This window comes from Apis mellifera, linkage group LG14 (assembly GCF_003254395.2).
Source record: "Apis mellifera strain DH4 linkage group LG14, Amel_HAv3.1, whole genome shotgun sequence".
Lineage (NCBI taxonomy): Eukaryota > Metazoa > Arthropoda > Insecta > Hymenoptera > Apidae > Apis > Apis mellifera.
The window spans coordinates 8,019,082-8,036,578 of NC_037651.1; the positions used below are offsets into that span (position 1 = coordinate 8,019,082).

Sequence of the window (17,497 nt, forward strand, 5' to 3'; positions counted from 1 at the left end):
ACCCGCGTGTCAGTGTGACGCATTTTCCCACACGTACGCGCACGAGCACACAGGCGCACGGTTCGCCGTTTGATACACGCGCTCGTGCGTTTCTTTTCTACAACATTTATCCAACGTGCACAACATTACTACTACTACTACTACGTAAAAGTATCCAACGAAATAGCGTTAAACACGTTCGGCCCGTGGCAAGCGTGTGGGTGTCCGAGCGCGAGCGAGCGCGCGCGCGCGCGTGTGCGTGGATTATTTTCGCTTATACCGCGGCGCACGCAATCTCAGAAGTGGTTCTCGCGTTGACAGGTTCCGAACGAGTTTTCGCCGGCCTCCGAAGCCACCGATCGGTCAGTGCTTCCACGCCTGGATCCAACGATCCTCCTCGAGCGTCCTCCTCGAAGGATCGAGCGATCAACAGGGAGGAGGAGGAGGAGGAGGAGGGTGAGGAGGAGGAGGAAAAGGAGCTTGCTGGTGATCGTGATCGCGGTCGGTACGAGACCAATGTGACACGCGGACGAATTCTTATGCAACGTTTAAGGTGAACGTGGTTGCACGGTTAACCGGCGCACGGGAAAGGAACGGAAGAAACCTGTCCCAGGGAATTATGAATGATCCTCGTTATGGTGAAGAGCCGTGCCTCGTGTTCTACCCGGTTGCTGGAAATAGCGTGCAATCTGGGCACGGAAACGCCGACAACTGGACAAATACGCTCGTTGTTCGCCTCGTGCGCTCTGCGACACCAACGTGCCGTCGTTGAGTCGTGACGAAGAGGAATCTCGGAATCCCGGTTGTAAGAGTATTCCCTCGAAGTGGAAAAGTTGATTGGAATTGTATCTCGATTCTTCTCTCTCTCTTTCTCTCTCTCTCTCTCTGTCTCTCTATTTCTGTTTCTCTCTCTCTTTCTCTTTCGTTTGAATCACGTTATTGTTGTGCACATGTGAACAGAGAAGAGGGGGAGCAGGATGGTATTATCGTGGTCATGATGGTCAACGGATGCGGAAAAGTGATAATGGATGACGGAATAAGACGAGAATAAACGAAATAGTATGCGGAACGATAGGAAGACGAGAAATCGCACGATGCGTGAACTTGGCGGTGGATGCCGTAGAACTTCGTGCGTTTTTTGTGAAACGGGTTTCAAAGTTTCGAAGCGTTGGAAACGGAGGGACGTTCTTTGACGGTACGCTTTTTCATTTTCTCGCGACATTCCCTCCCTCCCTCCCCCCCCCTCCCCGGCCCCGCAAATTGTCCACGATGGTGCTATCGACGACGCTTCTCTACGAATCCCTGCATTATCGATGGTGTTCTCCCAATAGAAAGTTTATGCGGATCGCGTAACTTAACAATTCTCTCTCTTCGGGGAAAGAAAAAATTGGGATCGGCGCGTGTCGAAACGAATGGTTCGCGGGATGGAAGGATGAATTTGAGTTGAGGGCAAGGGGCGGGACAGAAAGGAGGAAGAAGTCGAAGGAAGAGTTGTGGCGCGGAGTAGAGGAGTTTGGATTGATTACTCGGATCGTAAATTCGTTTGACGCACACGTAGCGATGCTGCGCTGCGACGTTTGAGAAACGTGTTTCAGATTATCGTTGGATTTACAACCCGTGAATCAGACGGGAGAGAAAAAGAAAAGGAAAAAAGAGAAAAAAAATCACCGTGCAAACTTTTACGATCGCGTTACGCTCGCGGATAAAGCGAGCGTTTCGATCTCTCTCCTTCTCGCATTGAAAGCGGGAAAAAATCGCGTCGTTCCCGCGCGATTTTTTTAAAAGAAAGAAAAGAACGAAGGGAACGAAGAAAAGGATCGTACGTTAAACGTTAAGGCGAGGTGAGATATTTCTCTTCGTATTCGTATAAATATATAAACACGGGGGGAGGAGAAGAGACACAGGAGGAGGGAAAATCGAGATCGTTGAACGAAATGCTAATGAGCGAAAAGAATTGTGCGAGGAAAGAAGGAACAAACGAGGAATTGGACGAGCATACGATCAGAGACAGCAACAGAGCAGCGCTGGACGAGCTGCTGGTGAACTCGACGGTCCCCTCGGCCACTGTTCCGGTAAAAGTGTGCGATGACTCCGCGGACGAGGGAGGAAGGGACAACAACGACAAGCAGAAACGGGGAATCCTGACCAACTTTCAGAGAAGGACATTTAGCAGGATCAGTTTCAAAGGAGAATCCGGCCCTCTGCTGAGCAGGTGAATTTTTCTTATTTTTTTTTTTTTTATCGCTCGTTTCACCCCACGAGTTTTCGATGATTTCGATGACAACCATCATTTCTCTATGATAGTAATAAACAACGACGACAACAACGATAATTTTTCTATTGAAATTAAGTTACAATCTGCACAAATATGCACAATTGCTGCAAGATGTCGATATCGAAAATATTTCTTATCTTTTTAAATGGATGAAAATGTATAATTACAATTTTAAATGGAAGAAAACTTAAATGTGTGAATTAGTACAGCGATATTTAAAATAGATTGCACAACTTAAAAAGAAATAGTCGCGCTCGTTATTAAGATTAGTCGACACTCTATTTTACTTGGCCTCAGTCTTTTCTTTGGCTATTAATAATTAATATTAATAATAAATATATATATATATATATGCGCGTGTGTGTTTATAAAGTATTAAAAGTAAAAACGTTCAATATTTTCTAAACTGTGCATCGAAACATGAAAGCGTTCGGTTTCAAAAGGAAATGCTATTTCTTTTTACTTCGTTCCCTGTAAGTACTCCGTTATTTTATTCAACACACGCGAAAGCTATAAACACGAGCTTTATTGCAATAAGTTCGTACGGAAGAAACAAGCGAGAAATGGTTAATAAATTCACTTCGTAACGATCCTATTGTTTCTACGTTACACAACTTCAGAATGTTCCAAGAAGCGACAGAATATTCGAAAAAGTTGAACATACTTGGAAAGAAAAAAAACCTTACTTAAAGAATGAATATCTATGATCCAACGATAATAATCCCAATAATTCTCCGATCATTAAACACACCGGCGAGCAGTAATTTCGCTCGAACGTTGGATCGACGTTTCGTTTTAATATCGCAGGCGTTTAACGCGTACACGGGGCGATGAGCACGAAAATAATTAACGTGGAAGGCAGCGGGAGCTTTTCCATCTGGAATCGATCCTCTGATCCCATTGGAGAGGAGAGATAATTATGCGAGACGATTTTCAGAGGCGGTGTCTGCAAAAATACGGCTGGTGGCCGAGGTGAAAACTGGATCACAATACGTGACCCCGCGAAAATAGCGCCCTGTTCCCATTTCCCTGCCACGATCGGCAGAAATCCTGCTTTTCGATACGAGAATAGAAGCGCCTAATTGCGGAAGACGCCTCGACGCCGGCGCCCGATCCATAAAAATCTCCGCGAGATTCATCGATTCGATAAAACGTTCGATAACTCCTCCCTAATTTATCTCCCCCTCCCCGTTACATTATTCTTCTTTCTCTCTTTTCGAGAGTTTCCATTCTCTGCAAAACCGAATGCAAACTTTGTTTCTCTCTTCTTGTACACGAGTTCGCCGTCCCGTGTCGAAGAAACGCATTATGGATTCCGTTTCCGATTTATTTCGCAACGAATTTTCGACGACTGTCGTTGACCTCGGAATGATTCGTAAAATTCTTATCGAATTAATTATTTTCGTTGGAAAGAATTTGTTTAATTCGACTTTCTAAAATTTCGTTATTCGAGAGAATCAACGTTGCACAGAATCTCTTATAAATCTTTCAAACGATTCTCATCAACACTTTCGACTATCGTTTCTCATTACTCGTCTCAGAATTACATTTAAATCTTGGAGAACTGGTCGACGATTTGTTGAAACGCTGGATTATCAAAGCAATTCAGGTGTCGCAGAATCGGGAATGAGAAAAATTGGAGGCGCGACGCTTGTAAAAAAAGAGCGTCCTATTCTCAGAATTACATTTAAATCTTGGCGAACTGGTCGACGATTTGTTGAAACGCTGGATTATCAAAGCAATTCAGAATCGGGAATGAGAAAAATTGGAGGCGCGACGCTTGTAAAAAAAGAGCGGAAACGGAGTTGAGAAAGCTCGGTCGGGAAGATGGGCGGCGTCGGGCAACGACGAATCGGTGCAACGACTCGTTTTCGCTTCGTGCGGGTGTCGCGTGTCATCGAGGCTCCATCTCTGGCGGATGGAACGAATCCGATCCGTGAACGGTGCCAAACTTGCGTGCAAAGACAAAAGGGAAATCGTGCACGGCAAGGGTCAAAATTGGATCGCCTCAGTGTCGGTCGAGCCACGGTTCCTCGACGAACCCGTTCGTTCGTTCGACCGGATTCGATCCGTTCGCTCTTCCCCCTTTCCTTCCTTCCGCGCCGCCTTCCATCTTTTTCAATGATTTCACCCGGTGACGCGACCGTTCTTATAAATAGTCGGCAAAGTGCGTAAATCAGTGACCTCGTGAAAGTTGCTTGCTCCAGGAAATCGAGATCCTCTTTTTCTCTCTCCCTCCCTCCCTCCCTCTCTCCCTCTCTCTCTCTCTCTCTCTCTCCACCTCGAAAAAGAAGAAATAGAAGGAAGAAGGAAGGAAAGAAGTTCGTTCTCCCATTCGAAGAGAGATACTTTTGTCTGTTTGAGAAGGAGAGGAGCAATCGATCGAAGGAAACTGTTCGATTAGATCCGATGTGAGGTGAAAGATATAAAAGAGAAAGAGAGAGAGAAAGAGAGAGGAGAGAATTGGAAGGGAATAGGCGAAGGTGATCCGCGAGGACAAAGAAATAGAGGAGGCGAGATAGCGGAGAAACGGATGTGGTGCAAAAGATTGATCTGGATCTTCCAGTGGCTATGGACGGGCTGCGATATTTGGCTCTGACGATGAGTTTCTTCATTCGTCGCGCATTCAGAGCTACTGTCGGAAGCTCCCTCTCGCCCTCGAGAAACCTTTAAACTTGAGACGGTGAAATCTCCGCCAGAGATTATTTAACTCGGTGCGCGATATTTCGTTCATATTCAGAAGGTTATCTTCGAGTTTTTTTCCTCCCCTTTCCGCCCCTTCTTCTCTTAATTACCTTACCTCCACGACAATAAAACGGTCTGATATCGTCACTTTGGCCGGCTTTAAATAGTTATATCGATATAAAGTGGACGCGTGGCTAAATTCGCGAAGCATTTATTTTTACCGATCACCGACCTTTGATCGTCCATCGTAAGAAAGAAAGAGAAAGAGAGAGAGAGAGAGAGAAGAGGGATTGGGATCGATCAGTCGATGATTAATCGCCGACTCATGTGCGACGAGGGATCATGTGAATGATAGATAGATAGATAGATAGATGGATAGATGGTGAGAAGATCCCCCCTCGATTGTGCGTTTCTCGAGTGTTAATATTCGATCGGGATTTTGTGGTGGCGCGGGAGTGAAACGAGGGGGAGGAAATGGATACGTCGCCGTCCAAGACACTCTCGCCGAGTTCCTCGGGATCCGGAAAGATCCACTTGGGCGAGGGAATGGCGTTATCCGGGCTGCGGAGAGCGCTCTCTCAAGTATCGATGCTGGTCGTCAAAGCGACCACGTCGGGGGAAACCGCGTGGAGAGAAGAATTGCAAAAGTATGTTTTCCATTTCATTCCCAATTTTCTTTTTTCTTTTATCGATCTAGTTTCGTCTCGATCAGAAGTAATCGTGCGTTCGAGGAAAGAGAGACGAGAATCTTCTTCTCTTGCTTCTAAACTCGATTTTATGAATGACATTACAAAGCTACAATGAGGCGAGTTTACAATGGCCGTTTGTTAATCTGGTGCACCGTCTCTCGAAATCAAGATGCAAGATGACCGAATCAAGGGCGATTACCAATAGTTAAAGCTCGTAACATTCTTTAAACAACAATCCCTCTCTCTCTCTCTCTCTCGACGGTTTATATCATTACGTTTATTACGGCTAGTTATCATAATCGCAGCCACTTTCTCGTCCGTTCTAAATCGCTCCGTTTTACCAACCGCGCGTGGGTCGCGCGATCTTTCGAAACCTCGCGCGAACCTCCCTCTCTCCGTTTCTTCTTCGATCGATCGTTTCTATCGATCCGATCGACGGGCAAACGTTCCACACATTCGAGAGAGAAAACAAGATTACCTTCGTTTTTCTATCAAGGATCGATCGAGGAGAAAAATAGAAGATCGTAGGAGACGGTTGATCTTTTTAACGATGGTTGGCGAGCGTCAAGGTCAAATCGTTTCTGTCGGATTTCAGTGACGTAAACGCGCGCGCCTCTCACGAGACGTGAAAATCCCCCGCATTTTCCAGTCGAAGAACAGGTGTGGAAGTCTCGGTTCTATTTTCATCTCGGGTCAATATGTCAGGGTTGAAACTGAACCGAACAACACGAATTTAGAACGTGTTTTGCCAGACGAATCGACCAAGCCAAATCGAACGGCGGTCTAGGTCTGTTCAGAAGAAAATCGCTACCAAAAACTCTCTCTCTCTCTCTTTCTCTCTCACGATCAATTTATCGTCTTCTTGAAAATTAAAACACTCCTCCAAATCCATCCAAATCTTTCAAATCCATCGTCATCAGATTCTATTCTTATATCCCCTTGCAAGAAACCAATTCTGAAAAATTCAATTTTCCGTATCCACGACGAAGGAGGAGGAGGAGGAAGAGGATAAGAAAGGAAGCGTCGTCATCTCGAACGAAAACATCCTTGTTTTTCTTCTCCCCGTGATACAATTTCGACGCGGTGTTGGAGAGGAAGGGAGGGAGGGAAGCCGGGTTGGAGCCGCGACAAAGTCGATCAGGGACGAGGGTAAAAGGAGGCAAGTTCAAAGAGATGAACGGCGAGGGTACGGGCATTGCCAACAACTTTAGCGCCTACCCACCACCACAGCTTATTTTCCTATATATCGATGGTCGCGCGCTGCGCAATGCCGGCTTGGAACTCGCGCGTGCCGTTTTCTAAATGTCGGGTTTATGGGCGAATTTTCCGCGAGTTCCGCGTGGCCGCGCGCTTATTTCTGGATTTCGATTCGAGACGAGACGAGGCGAGGCGAGGAGAAGCGAGGAGAGACGCGTGCCGCGTCTGGCCGTCGCGCTGGAATTCACTCGTACCGCGGAAACTTTGCACGGACAGATTTCCGTGTCCCGAACTCGGTTAATTGAAACGTTTTCGAAACGAGAAGTTGGAAATTGGTTCGAATCGAACTTGGATCGACCACTTACTTCTCGAGAATACATTCGCGATTTTGCGGCCATTAGCAAAAGTTATTTGAGATTTGGTTGACGTTTCGCGACGTCAAGAGAAGGAGAAGGAGGAGGAGAGTATTATTATCGGAGAGTTCGAGAAAAATTGTGCGTGGAGTTTTCAAATTCTAATTACGTTTGAAATGAATTTTTCTTTTTTCGAATTTAAAAGAGAAGTGCGGTATGTCGATATCGGTGGTAATATTAATGTTAACGCGAAAATATCTAATTATAAAATCTTTATATCATCACGAGTTCCTTCTATTTCTTTTTGGAGGAGGCGAACATCGGCTGCCTCCTAAATCCGTCACACAAGAAACATTTGTCTACAATCTCGAGCTCTATTATTACGTTATTATCGATGATCTATTTTATCTCCCGTTTCACTTAACGCCAAAATCCTTCTCGCTACTTCGATCGAAATTTACTTAACACTTCGAATCCGTTGCCAACGCCTGTCAGTGATCTTCACCGATTTATCAGTTTCCAACGATCGATTCTTTATTTATTTCATCGAGCAACTTCTCCATCCCTCTAATCGATTTTCCCCCAAAAACCGAATGAATCACATTTCGAAATAAACAAAAGCTCGCGAAACTAACGCGAGACCTGTGTCGTCTCAAACACGACATTTCACGGGGGGATAGAATTGGAATCGGTGTATTTTTAGCGAAAGACTCGGAGTTAACTTTAGAAGGGTCGACCGATTAGTTCGTCTCGTTCGCGCGCGTGTGTGTGTGCGCGCGCGCGGATTCATTTTCGATAAATAAATCGAGCGCGCACGATTGCAATTTTTCTACGATACTTTCAATTCATTTTCCTTTCGTCTCGATCGATTTAGCGAAAAAGACAAAAGCGACGAACGATGCACTATAACGCGTGTTCGATAAAGCGAGGGATGAAACGACGACAAATATTTGGACGCGTCGGATTTCGCGATACTTATTTTCACATTTTTCGTGGCATAGGGCGTATTGGCCGTTTAGACAGCGACCATTTTCTGTTCGCGACAGCTGGCGTACGATTATTGAACTCGATAAAACGATATTCCGATTACTTTCGTTTCCTTTTCTTTTTTTCCCTTTCACGGTGTCGACTCGCGAGGAAAACAAAGATAGAGAGAGATATTCGATAGAGAAGAAATAGGTAGGAAGATATGAAAACTATGCGATGCCGAAAATATAACGGAGGACAAACGAAACGCAATATTCCTCGCGAGTCTGTGTTGCCTTCATCTTTGAAAAATAACTAAAAATACGAGTAGAATTATATATATGTATATGCATATATACGCATATAACCTTTTCAAATAAATTTGTGGTTGCCACTCGATACGAATAATCACGTTCTATTAATTGCTCTTTAAATTTAAATGGAACTATAATTTCTCTGTATAGAGCGTATAGAGAGTATAGTATATTGCTGTGAAAATTATTGGCTTGCACACGATGCTCTTTAAAGTTATGCTCTTTTAAGAGCATACCGCGATTACCGGCGATAATGATTCATTTAGAAGGCGGAAAACTATCAGGACCCGTTCGTCTGTCGATTTTCTGGCATATTGCCCCGAGGATAGAACGCTCTATCCTTCCGTCCAATGAATTATGTCCTTTGGCATTAGCCTCGGTGTATTTCAGACCGGTCCATACGACCGTTTTAAACGGCCTTAGAGAAGCCGTGGGAGGCCTGTGCTCTCCCTCCCTCTCTCTCTCTCTCTCTCTGCCGGTTCTCAGCCGCGAAAACGCAACATTTTCTTTCTATCAGGTGTGTTTGGACCGAACCAATCTTGAACCAATCGCTCTCGTTCGAGTGGAAACTCGACGAGTAAAAAAAGAAGCGGAGATGTCAGTGAACTTCTTGGAAAACGGGTGCCAAATTTAGAACGGCCGATCAGAGTTCTCTAACGAGAATTTTTTTTTTCTTTTTCCGGGGGAACCAGAAATAGGAAGAAGACGTTTGATTTTTTTCTCTCTCTCTCTTTCTTTTTCCAATCGAACCGATTCGACCTCGAAGCGAACGAAATATCCGACGCGTCTTGGATCTTCGCGTTCTTTTTTCTTCATTTTTTTTTTTTTTCTCTCCTTAACGAGACGAAGAGTTGGAAACGTCGGAACGATAAAGGTAAAGAGAGGGTTTTTTGCGCTTTCAGATACCGGCAGACGAGATTCAGCTCCCGAAGAATACGGAAAAGGGTGGTTTTCAAGCACGGCGATTGCAATGTCGTACAAGGAAATGTGGCCAAGCGACGACGACGTTACCTTCAGGTAATTTTGAGATATTTCTAAAAGCGTATACGCCCGACGATTGCGACGATTCGACCGATCCAAGGAGATCCCACGAATTTTCGCGCCAACGGGTGATCAGACTTTACTCTCTTTACGTTCCTCCTTGCGCGCGGGAACGCGGCGCTCGGTCCGGGTTTTTGTCGTTTCATTCAACGTTAATAAAGCGGACTTCTCGATCCCATCTCCGTCTCGATCTATTTTCTCGAATCCAATTACTTGCCAAATCGTGTATATACACGCGATATAGCTGTATCCACTTTGATGCAACTTCTATATTCCGATTCTCTAGAAACGTATATTTTTCGTACACGTGGGTTAAAATTATTCCGCGATTGTTTAACTTTCTCCCTCCCCGCTCTCGTTCTGCCATCCTCTCTCTAAATCTATAAATTTATTTCGATTCTTCTTTCCTTTTTTTTTTTTTTTTCTAACGCGAGAAAGGAAGAAGAAGAAAAGCGTTTTTCTCATTTCTTTTTCTTTCTCCATCCGTTTATTTGTTCCCCAGGATATTTTCACGACGCTGGTCGACGCGCAATGGAGATGGACTCTTCTGGTGTTCTCGATGAACTTCTTGCTCTCGTGGCTAGGTTTCGCCCTGATTTGGTGGCTGATCGCTTACAGCCACGGCGACCTCGATCCGGAGAATCACGCCAACTCCAACTCGACCTTCATCCCCTGCATCGAGAACATTCGTGGATTCACCAGCTCGTTCCTCTTCTCGATCGAGACCCAGCACACGATCGGGTGACTAATTATCCATCTAAAACTCGTCGTCGAGTACCACCTGATTTCCTGTCACTTCGAATCTTAGAAAAACGACGAAAGGGAAACGCCTTTGGAAAACAATATATATATAAATATACCCTCTCCCCCTCGATTAATCAGTTAACACCTTTCGATCCCGATTCTTCGGTAATTTTTTTCTTTGAAAGAACGATGGAGAGAGGGGAATAGGGGACGGAATGGAAGAAACGCATATTAAAAATATCGTAAGTTTACATATTACTATAAGAAATTTCGTAGAAAGCATACTATTTTGGACAAGGTATCGTATCGTCGGATTCCATATTGTTATCCATCCAATCGAATCCCCTTCTCCTGTATTTTCTTTCCTTATAGAGTATAACTCAGGTATCGTATCGGATTCTATACAGTGTTATCTATCCAATCGAATCCCCTTCTCTTGTATTCTGAATTTTGTTTCCTTAGAAAAAAAAGAAACACGCGTATAATTCAGGTATCGTCGAATTCCATCCAATCGAATCCCCTTCTCCTGTATTTCCTTTCTTTAGAAAAAAAAGGAAACACGCGTATAACTCAGGTATCGTATCGTCGAATTCCATCCAATCGAATCCTCTTCTCCTGTATTTCCTTTCCTTAGAAAAAAAAGAAACACGCGTATAACTCAGGTATCGTATCGTCGGATTCCATACAGTGTTATCCATCCAATCGAATCCCCTTCTCCTGTATTTTCTTTCCTTAGAAAAAAAAGAAACACGCGTATAACTCAGGTATCGTCGGATTCCATACAGTGTTATTCATCCAATCGAATCCCCTTCTCCTGTATTTCCTTTCCTTAGAAAAAAAAGAAACACGCGTATAACTCAGGTATCGTATCGTCGGATTCCATACAGTGTTATCCATCCAATCGAATCCCCTTCTCCTGTATTTTCTTTCCTTAGAAAAAAAAGAAACACGCGTATAACTCAGGTATCGTTGGATTCCATACAGTGTTATCCATCCAATAGGATTTCCTTCTCCTGTATTTTCTTTTCTTAGAAAAAAAAGAAACACGCGTATAACTTAGGTATCGTATCAGGTATCGGATTCCATACAGTGTTATCCATCCAATCGAATCTCCTTCTCCTGTATTCCGAATTTTCCTTCCTTAGAAAAAAAAGAAACACGCGTATAACTCAGGTATCGTTGGATTCCATACAGTGTTATCCATCCAATAGGATCCCCTTCTCCTGTATTTTCTTTCCTTAGAAAAAAAAGAAACACGCGTATAACTCAGATATCGGATTCCATACAGTGTTATCCATCTAATACGATCCCCTTCTCCTGTATTCCAAGTTTTCTTTCCTTAGAAAACACGCGTATAACACACCCCGTTCACCGAGAAAGGAGCGTCTAATCGAAAGGGGAAAAAAATATCGCAGGTACGGATCGAAGCACCCTACGGACGAATGTCCGGAGGCTGTGTTCGTCATATGCATCCAGTCGATGACAGGTGTGATACTGCAAGCTTTCATGGTGGGAATAGTGTTCGCCAAGCTATCCCGGCCCAAGAAGAGGACGCAGACGTTATTGTTCTCGAGGAACGCGGTCATCTGTCAGAGGGACGGCCAGCCTTGCCTCATGTTTCGAGTCGGTGACATGAGGAAGAGCCACATAATCGAGGCACACGTGAGGGCGCAGATGATCAAACGAAAGGTGAGCGCTCCTCCAACTTCTTATCTCTATTATGCAAGCGATAATGGATCGATAAGCGAAAGAGGGGGGGATCGATACGATAATTGATGAGAGCAAGCGTTGAAAACTTGCAGGTGACCAGAGAGGGGGAATTGTTACCCTTCTTCCAAACGGAGCTGAAAGTGGGGAGCGACGGGGAGGAGGACAAGATCTTGTTCATTTGGCCGACGACGATCGTTCACAAGATCGACGAGCAATCTCCCCTTTATCACATATCGGCGAGCGATATGCTGCGAGAACGTTTCGAGATCGTGGTTATATTGGAAGGTTGTTTAACATAGTTGATATAACGTTGGGAAGGATAAGAAGAAAATTAATTTCAGGCGTGATCGAGTCGACTGGAATGACGACCCAGGCCAGGAGCTCTTATCTACCCTCTGAGATTTTGTGGGGGCACAGGTTCGAGCATATAATCACGTTCAAAAAGGAGACGGGGGAGTACGAGGTGAACTATACCCTTTTCAACAACACGTACGAGGTCGACACACCACTGTGCTCGGCGGCCGATCTCGATAAAATTAAGGCGATGCAGAGAGCGAAAGGAGGTACGACGAGCTTTCCTTTTCTCGTCCGTGTTATATTACTTTAATAATATTTCCAATCTTATGTTTCCTCTTCGATTTTATTTCAAAAGAATTCGCGCGATATTCTTCTCTTCGAAAAGAAAAAAAAAGAGAGAGAAGAATATCGAAACGAAGCCGAGATTGCTGAGATACGAGAATTAATTCGAATCGAAAATTCTTCTCATCCGATTTTATTTCAGAGCGCATGAGCAACACCGCGTTCGCTCATTATCGCGACGCGTCGAGCAGCTCTTTGACCACCGGATCCGGTTCCAGCTTGGCGTCGTCCACCGGTGGATTGCACATGAACGTGCCGATGACATCGTTGACTCCGATTCCAGTTATGATCACGAGTCCGGACGGCTCTCTGAGACGCGAGAGCATGCAGAGCGCGCAAACCGAGATGAAACCGCCGATGTTTTACACACATAACGAGGTAATTATTTCCTTTCTGAGGTAAGAATTTTTAAATCTCTTTCGATTATATTCCAATCTCGAGAAAGGGGATAACAATTTTCCTTCTCCCCTCCCCCAAGTTTTTGGACAACGAGCATTCTTCGAGTTATCCGCAAGACGATTCGGGAAACCAGGAGGACTACGATCGTGCGTTGGAGGATATAAACGCGACGTTGAGGAAGAGTCGAGGGCCGAGCCAGGAGGCGAGGAGGACAATGCACAAGGAGCCGTCCAAGGCGACGTTAGATTCCAGGAAGAGCGAGTCCAGGGACGCGATAAGGAGATCGAACTCGAGGATAACCATGGATCAAATTAATACTCCTCCGAGATCACCCTCGCGACAGCATTTAGACGCCAGGTATTCCTTCCCTTATATTATTCTCGAGAAATCTTTGAAAAGAAGATCTCACCACTGTGCGTTCGATCGGCAGAAACGATTCTAATCCGATGACGAGGCACGCGAAATTCGTCGAGTCGACGGAACCTCGTCGCGACCCTTCGCCCCATCCCCATTCTCTTTCCCCGCCGAGAAGGTACAGCCTGGGCGAAAATCACAGGGGCAGGGATCATCAACACCAGCCCGCGAAGAAAACCAGTTTCATCCTCGGCGACGACGACCACCACGTGATCGAGATCGATCAACAGAGAAGTTTCGTGGCGGGCGACGATCATCGCCACGTGATCGACATCGAATCGGGCCCTGTCTCCAAGCTGCCTTCTCCTTCGCCCGCCCACGAGACATTGGACGCGTCCAAGACCAATCATCACCATCATCCACGAAACAACGCCTCCTCCGGTCCTCAGGAGCAAGTGTAGTAGGTGAGCACTAGAGTTCTTCATCCTCCTCGACGCACGATACTCGAGTGCGTGCGATTTGCGTGAGCAAATTTGCCTGTTGAACGGAGGGGGAAATGAAATCCGTGACGAGTCAATCGCCGTTACGTTTCCATCGCCGCGAAATTGAAAAGAAACGCGACCAATTCCGAGGATCAATTACTCGGCGGGCGATTTGGAACGATCTCTTCAAACGACTTCACCGTGGAGCTTGTAAATTGTTCTAACTGGGGCACAAAGACGTCATGCAGAGCGGTTTTCATACATACGCTTAAATTCGCCCAATTAATTCAACAGTCGTTTCTTTCTCTTCTCTTATTTTAGCTTCTTCTTCTTCTTCTTTTAGTTTGAATGATTAGTTTATAATTAAAGTTTTGAGTGATGAAGATCGAAGCACGAGAATGAATGGAAAGTTATTCTTTTCGACGGAATCGTTCAGCGAATAATAAATCGTTATGGATCGAAAGATCTGAATCGGTTCTCGATTTCTCCTCGGCTCGTTCATTTTACGCAGCCGATTCAGAGAGATATGATCGGAAATGGATTGAGTTATGCGGCAGCAACATGGCTCTTCGTGAAAAGTCGGTGTCTGGTTTTTTAGGAAAGAAAGAAAGAAAAAGAAAAAAGAGATACGCGTGGTTAAATTCAATCGATCTTGTTCGAGCGAATTGCGTGGAAACTTGCGAGGAAATTAAAAGATCGAGGTTATGCTCCTCCTTGATTCGAGCGTGCGCCATCTGGACGAGAGTCTTGAACGAGTCAGGAAATCGTCGGTTAAGTAACACGATCTTAATGGCGATACACGCCAAAAGAAATTATCCCTTTCATTCAATTTAAACGTACGATTCTCCTCGAGAGAGAGAGAGAGAACAACAAATCACGCGGATGTTTGCCATTCCAACGGACAAATCTTCTGTCTTCTTTTCATTGGACGCTCACCGATTTATCAACCTCTCTTTATCCTCTAAGATAATTATTTCACGCGAGAAGGTAAATCTCGACTCGACGAGGATCTCGTCTTATTTTCTTTTTCTATTTCTATTGGATACTCTAAGACATTCTTTATCCTTTAAGATAATTACTTCAATTGAGAAGGTAAATCTCAGTCCAATGAATACTCTACTTTTCTTTCTATTCGATACTCAAACTCTCTTTATCCTTTGAAATATTCATTTTAGATAAATCTTAGCCCAACAAGCACTTTATCTTTTTTTCTATTGGACGCTCAACGATTCATCAAACTCTCTTTATCCTTTAAGATAATTATTTCATTAACGAGCATATCATCTTTCTTTCCATTTCTATTTCTATTGGATACTCTAAGAATTAAACATTCTTTAAGATAATTATTTCAATTGAGAAGGTAAATCTCAGTCCAATGAGCACTCTGCCTTTCTTTCTATTCGATACTCTAAGGATTATCAAACTCTCTTTAAAATATTCGTTTTATCTTATATTAATATAAATCTTAGTCCAACATCCTGTCTTTCTTTCTATTGGACGCTTTAAAGATTATTATTAAATTCTCTTTAATATAATCGTTTCAGATAAATCTCGACCCAATGAACAGGCTACTTTTCTTTCTATTGGACGCTCAATGATTCATCAAACTCTCTTTACCCTTTAAAATAATCGTTTCAGATAAATCTCGACTCAACGAATGCTCTACCTTTTTTTTTATTGAACGCTTAATGATTCATTAACCTCTCTTTATTCTTTAAGATAATTATTTCATCCGAGAAAGTAAATCTCAGTCCAATAAGCACTCTCAACCATACTCTAACGATTATCAAACTCTCTTTATCCTTTAAAATATTCGTTTCAGGTAAATCTTAGCCCAACAAGCACCCTGTCTTTCTTTCTATTGGACGCTTTAAAGATTATTATTAAATTTTCTTTAAGATAATCGTTTCAGATAAATCGTTCTATCCAACGAACTCCTCTTTCTTTCTATTGGATTCAACGATTCATCAACCTCTCTTTATCCTTTAAGATAATTATTTCACATGAGAAAGTAAATCTCAGTCTAATAAACACCTTGTCTTTCTTTCTATTGGACTTAAAAAATCATTAGTAAATTTTCTTTAAGATAATCGTTCCATCCAACGAACACCCTACTTTTCTTTCTATTGGACTCAACGATTCATCAATCTCTCTTTATCCTCTAAGATAATTATTTCACACGAGAAGGTGAATCTGGAGCCAACTCTGCTTTCTATTGAATACTTTTACGATTATCAAACTTTCTTTATTCTTTAAAATAATTATATCACGCTAGAAACTAAATTTCGAATCAACGAATGTCTCGTCTTTCTTCTATTCAATACTCTAAGAATTATTAAACTCTCTTTATTAAGATAATTATTTCACGCGAGAAGATAAATCTCGACTTCAACGACCGTCTTGTCTTTCTTTCTATTCGATACTCTGAGAATTATTAAACTCTCTCTCTATTCATTAAGATAATTATATCACGCGAGAAGGCGAAATCTCGGTCAACGAGAGCGTCGAAAGGAATTCGGCCAATCTTTTCCGTATCAAACTTTCCATCGTTTATTCTACAAAATATATGTAAACACGTTTCCTTCAACCTCTGAAGAAAATTCTTCGACTCCTCGGTTTTTCTGCGGATATTTAGAGCTGAAGGTAATTGGGAACGAGGGTACATATATATATATACATACACATCGTATATATTTCCACGTTATGATGCAACACGCGATGGCTGAAGGGCAGATGGATGAGCAGAGGATTAAGTGGATTCAGAGAGTGTCGTAGGTTAGACGACACGACACGACAGGATGAGTTTAGTGGCGGGAAGTGCCCTCGTTATCACGCCAGTCAATTGTTTAATCTCAGCCCGGCCTCCTCCCCTCTCCACGCTTCTTCTTCTGGGCCAGGTTTCTATACACGCTCGCGCAAACACACACACATATATATACGCGCGCGCGAGAACCGTGACACCGCGCAAAACACGCTAAACCGGCTATCAAGTTCCTCGAGCACGTACCTTCTTGCAAGTACGCAGCCCGTGTCCTTGTTTTCGAGACACATTTCACCTACCTTGTAAGCTCGCCAACAGCTTGCCTAGAAGCTGTTCCCTTGGATCAGAAAGTGAAAGTTGGAACGTTACTCGCGAGAGATCAACATTTTTATCCTCGCTCCAACGATTATTCGTCGAACGAAATTTCAATCGGTTGGTTTCGATCGAAGAGCAATTATAATATCTTCTCGACAACTATTTCCTTCATTTTCTCGATTCTTTCGACGATTGTAAATATATATAGAAAGTTAAAAATGATCCAAAGGATTATTAATAAATTAGCGTCAAAACGATGAAATTCTTTAAAATTAATGAATCGTAAAATCTGGATCCTAGGATTCAGAAGATAATGTCTTCTCGCGATATACAATCAATAACGTCGAAGAGAACGTTACATTTTATGCTGAAGAAAAAAAGAGATCCATGAGATCATTGACCATCACGTATTACGTCAGATTTACCGGGTGGAATTATGCTTCTTGATTTTTTTTTTCCCCCCTTTCTATTCCGCAACCGAGTTATCGCGGAATCCCTCCCTTTTCTTATTCAAAACAGTCATTGTTTCGTGGTCGACAATGTACAGTGTCTAGAATGACAGCGCGTTGCGCGAGAATAGAAAAACGGCGAAGC

General features: G+C 43.5%; 2 protein-coding genes across 5 annotated transcripts in view; both read left to right on the forward strand.

Annotated features, from left to right (window-relative positions):
- LOC408462 overlaps window positions 1-17,497 on the forward strand; it is a 25,540-nt gene continuing 8,043 nt past the window's right edge. Inside the window, exons 1-10 of one of the 4 annotated variants that reach the window (XM_026445199.1) lie at window positions 3-784; window positions 940-2,191; window positions 9,361-9,475; window positions 10,002-10,240; window positions 11,659-11,932; window positions 12,046-12,238; window positions 12,295-12,516; window positions 12,735-12,970; window positions 13,071-13,348; window positions 13,422-13,809. In XM_026445199.1, the coding sequence (XP_026300984.1) occupies window positions 1,914-2,191; window positions 9,361-9,475; window positions 10,002-10,240; window positions 11,659-11,932; window positions 12,046-12,238; window positions 12,295-12,516; window positions 12,735-12,970; window positions 13,071-13,348; window positions 13,422-13,806 (2,220 nt within the window). In that variant the 5' untranslated portion in view covers window positions 3-784; window positions 940-1,913 and the 3' untranslated portion in view covers window positions 13,807-13,809. Of the gene's footprint in view, window positions 2,192-5,003; window positions 5,587-9,360; window positions 9,476-10,001; window positions 10,241-11,658; window positions 11,933-12,045; window positions 12,239-12,294; window positions 12,517-12,734; window positions 12,971-13,070; window positions 13,349-13,421; window positions 13,810-17,497 lie in introns of those variants that run through there. The other 3 variants (XM_026445200.1, XR_003306091.1, XM_016916039.2) reach the window with 3 other exon arrangements.
- LOC408463 overlaps window positions 13,680-17,497 on the forward strand; it is a 26,126-nt gene continuing 22,308 nt past the window's right edge. Inside the window, exon 1 of the mRNA XM_016916036.2 lies at window positions 13,680-13,809. The gene's annotated coding sequence lies outside the window, so the exon portion shown is untranslated. The remainder of the gene's footprint in view (window positions 13,810-17,497) is intronic.